The sequence below is a fragment of the Eurypyga helias genome, unplaced genomic scaffold, assembly GCF_000690775.1.
Source record: "Eurypyga helias isolate BGI_N326 unplaced genomic scaffold, ASM69077v1 scaffold26197, whole genome shotgun sequence".
In the NCBI taxonomy this organism is placed as follows: Eukaryota; Metazoa; Chordata; class Aves; order Eurypygiformes; family Eurypygidae; genus Eurypyga; species Eurypyga helias.
Window position 1 is genome coordinate 17,388 of NW_010260241.1, and position 4,190 is coordinate 21,577.

The 4,190-nt window shown below is 58.3% G+C and overlaps 1 protein-coding gene across 1 annotated transcript in view; it reads left to right on the plus strand.

Annotated features, from left to right (window-relative positions):
* The first annotated feature begins 3,554 nt into the window (after window positions 1–3,554).
* Window positions 3,555–4,190, plus strand: part of LOC104512125 (protein FAM163B-like) — a 1,364-nt gene continuing 728 nt past the window's right edge. The window contains exons 1-2 of the mRNA XM_010154982.1: window positions 3,555–3,675; window positions 3,842–4,185. Of these exons, the coding sequence (XP_010153284.1) occupies window positions 3,583–3,675; window positions 3,842–4,185 (437 nt within the window). The 5' untranslated portion in view covers window positions 3,555–3,582. The remainder of the gene's footprint in view (window positions 3,676–3,841; window positions 4,186–4,190) is intronic.

Consider the following 4,190-nt stretch of genomic DNA (forward strand, 5'->3'; position numbering starts at 1 on the left):
GGCAGGAGCCTAGCTGGAGTGCCCCAGCACCTGGAGCTCAGCATTTCGGAGCCGTGGTTAGGCGGGTGTTAGCTGGAGCTCTCGGATGGGCTGAGGTCAGCCCCCTTGGCTGCTCCAAAGCCTTCCTCCCACGCAGGCTCCCGAGAGGTGCTAGCTGCGCAGACGGTCTGTCCGGTCTCGCTCGCAGCGCTGTCCCAGGAGTGAGGTGCAGCTGTGAGCAGCCTCTCCCTGCACCCGGCACCCTTGGCAGTCCAGGGTCTGAGTTCAGGATGCTGGGGTGCGGTGACTTGGGGTGATTTCGCACACACACACACACCCCGTTCTCTTTTCTGCATTGACAAGTGCATTTCTGTGCTGTCTCGTTCCCCATGGCTTGTGGGAAGCTTCCCCCAACCCCCCTCCACCCCCCGGGTTGCTGCAGCACGTTGGGAAGGTCCATCAGTCCCCTGTGGCAGCACCCAGGAGAAGGGGGAGCAGAGGCCGATGCCGACCTGGCTCCTGGTGAGCAGCACAGCCTCAAAGCCCGTGTCCTCAGCTGTGGCAGGGATGTGAAGGGGTGTCAGTGAGGAAATGAGCCACCGATCCAGGGCTGGAGCTGATGGGAGTTCTGCTTGTGTCTTCTCCAGGCTGCAAGGAATAGAAAAGACTATTTTCTTGCAGCCTGAGACTTCCCAGCCACCGCAGGGCTTCAGGGATGGTGCCATGCAGCTGCAGCAATAGCTGTCCTGGTAAAACCAGGCAGAGGATTGTGTCTAAAACCAAGCAGCTCATCCAGCAGCAGCCTGTAGCAGCCGTGCAGTGACGTGTCCAGTTTGTGGCACACAACCTGTCCTTTGCTCACTGGGAAAGTAAAGCAGAATGCTGGGAAAGAAGGATGCATGGCATCCCAGTTCCCATGTGCCAGTGTGACAGCTCCCAATAACCCTGAGAGGCACCGTCCCCTGTCACCCCACAGTACTGGTGACAGCTTTCCCACAGCAAAGAGCTCCTGGGACGGGGGCAGACACGCTGTCGGGAGTTAACATCACCCTGCAGCCCCTTCCTTGCTGCCTGGCAGTGATGGGGGACGTGCTGGAGTCGGACGAGGCAGGGGGGCGGGGGGCAGTCAGGCATCCTTGGTAGCTGGAGGGCTCTGAACGTTTCCAAAGCGACCGTCTGCTGGGACCGCATCCCTCGGTGCCTGCGTTCCTCATACTTTCTCTGAGACCACAGTGGAGCTGCAAAGCACTTCCTTTTACCAGGATATTTATTACTAAATATATGAATCTGGGAGCCTGTGGAGCGTGAAATTAGGAACAAATGTAAAAAGGAGGTCTAGACAGGAATTGTTCTGCTTATGGGCCTCCACATGCTCTGCTTTCCTCCCCCTTTGCACGCTGGAGAGTTTAATGCTTCCAGGTACGCAGCTTTAATCAGACAAGTATGTTATGGGAGAAAAAAAAGAACGAAATGCAAATGGTCCCGCTCTGTGTGGAGTGGTGACTGCGATGCCACGTCTGGCTGACTGCAGCTGGACAGAAACCATCAGCGTTGGCTCTGTGCAACCCTCGCTGTCCCCTCGGGATAGGCAGCCGTTTAATTAGCCAGCGAGGAAAACAAGAAGCCCTCTCTGCCACCTTTCATCTTGGGCTGGCAAGGAGCTTGCTAAGATGCTGATCCCTTTGGATGGGTGCAGCACCCATCCCTGAGAGGCTGCAGGGCTGAATCCGGCCATCCCAGAGCCAGAGACTGCGCCTGCCCTCAGGCCCCTGTGCTGGGCTCCATGGCATCAGGGTGATTGCAAATGGAAGCAGCAGAAGACAGACAGATGGGCATTTCCAGCCAGCTCTGCCTGCCCAGCACACGTGCCCGTGGTACCCAGTGCAGCCCGAGGGCTGCAGCTGAGTGCCATCATCCCTTTGCAAGCCGTTTCCCTGACTGTATTCCCTCCCCACAAGCCTCCTCCGAGCATTTTGCCCAAGGAATAGGGGCAGGATTTGGCCCGGCGCTTGCCCCGTGGCCGGGCGGTGCGAGAAGGCGTTCAGACGTCGTTATAAATTACCTTCCCTCCTACAGCGCTGCTCAGCAGCAACATAAAATGTGATACTGCTTTATCCATTCAGCGCTTACCCAACTTTAGCAGGACATTAAGCACCTGAAAATATGCCACAGATTTATTTTCTTTGGAAGCAGGTTAAATCCCTGACAGATACAGTTGCTTTTCCTCGGGTGCTGAAGTAATTTGGGGCTGGGGTGGCTGGTTTTTTTCTTGTTTTAACCTGATAGTGTGATCTGGAGGCCAGCTTTGTTAAAGCGCTTGTAGAGTAGGTGCTCAGGGTACAATTTCTCCCTTAATTTATGTCGCTTCTCCTGTTCCCAGCCCAACGCTTGCGGCACTAACGGGCTGCTGGAGTTTTAGCTGCGGAGCGATGCTGGTGTCGGTGCTGGTGTCTGCGTAGCTGTTAGCAGGTGTGTGCAGGCAGGTACGCGTCTCCCCAGCATCCTTCCTGTGGCAAAGAGCTTGGTTGTCTTCTGCGTGGGACGAAGAGAAATTCAAGCCCTCCCACGAGCTCTCAGGGCTGGGATGCTCAGAGCGAGACGCGGGCTGGCGTTGCAGGGCTCATGTGCTGTGCGTGACGCACAGCGTCTCCCTGAAGGCAGATGCCAGGGGTTTGAGAGGCAGGGACCTCCCACTGCTACCAGTTCTGTGTCACCACCCAGATTCTTCTAAAGGGTGCTCCAGGGAGAGAGGGGTGCTGTTGGTACCCCAGAATGCAAGCCTGGGGCCAAGCTGAGCCACGGCATCTTCCCAATGCCCAGCAGGCTTGGTCCCAGCTGCGGCGTATGCTGCGGTGGGAATGATCAGCTCACCCGAGGCTGTTAAAAGCACCATCCCGGGGTGCCCCCACAGCCCCCCCCCAGCGCTGTGGCTTGGCCGTGGTGAAGGCGAGGAGCTGGGTGCCTCCTGCGTTGGGCAGACACATCCCGTACCCCAGCTCGCTGCTCGGGGAGGGGAGCGCGCCTGTCCCTGCCGTCATTAAAGGCTCACTTAGCAGCTCCAGTTATTCCAAATTAAAATACCACATTGTTTTTTCATGGGGAAAAAGGATTATAGGCTCAGAGAAAAATGCATACAGCTCAGAAATCCTTACTGCAAAGCTCCTTCTCCCATCACTGGAGGAGCTGGGAGCCATGAGGGTGCCCTGAGTGCTGCGGGTACTGGGCAGAAGGGTTTATTGCCCTTGGGTAGCCCCCCCCAAGTGCAGAACAGCCCATTGTGACCCCAGAACTGCTGCTTACTAAATCTCTTACTCACTGCACGAAGCTTGCTTTATCCCCCTGCACCTGCAAGGTGGCATTTAGGGCAGGACAGGAACTCCCTGAGGGCTTTCACAGGCACCCAGTGCCAGGTTCTGGCCTGCTCCTGCCCATCACTTCCCACAGACCCCTCCTGGCTTCTACCGCCCCTGCAAACAGGGGTGAGCTGAGGGTTTGAGGACCTGCTGCCTGGTGCATTGTCCAGCACCAGACGCATCCCAGCCCTGTCGCAGCCTATCACCCCGCGCGCTCGTTTTTGCAGGCTGTTAATGGAGAAGAGGGCGGATGACAGCCGGGACCGTGGTCATCACAGGTGGAATATTAGCGACTGTCATTTTGCTTTGTATCATCGCCGTCCTCTGCTACTGTAGGCTCCAGGTAAGGCTGGGGGGGGGCACGTCCCCAAAGGGTGCTGTGATGGGGAGGGGATCTCATGGGCAGCAGGTCCCCAGGGCTGGCATGCACGGAGCAGCCCCGCAGTGACCGGGTGGGCAGTTTGGGATGTCGGCTGAACCCCGGCTCCGTGGGGGCCATCCCGTTTCAGTACTACTGCTGCAAGAAGGATGAATCCGAGGAGGATGAGGAGGAGCCCGACTTCGCCGTGCATTCCCACATCCCGCCGCTCCACTGCAACCGCAACGTAGTGCTGACCAACGGCCCGTCCCTCTACGCGTCGTCACCCTTCGGCAAGAAGCCGGCACCCAGCCGACCCGGCTGCCCCAGCTGCGCGCCGTACGAGCCCCCGACCTTCTTCCTCCAGGAGCCCCCCGAGGAGCTGCACAACGGGGGGGACAGGGTGAGCTACAAGACGGTCAGCCAGGAAGATCTCGACCTGCCGGTGAGTGTGGCCAACCTGCAGGCGCTCAACCCCAACCGGCTCCCGGCCATGCCGG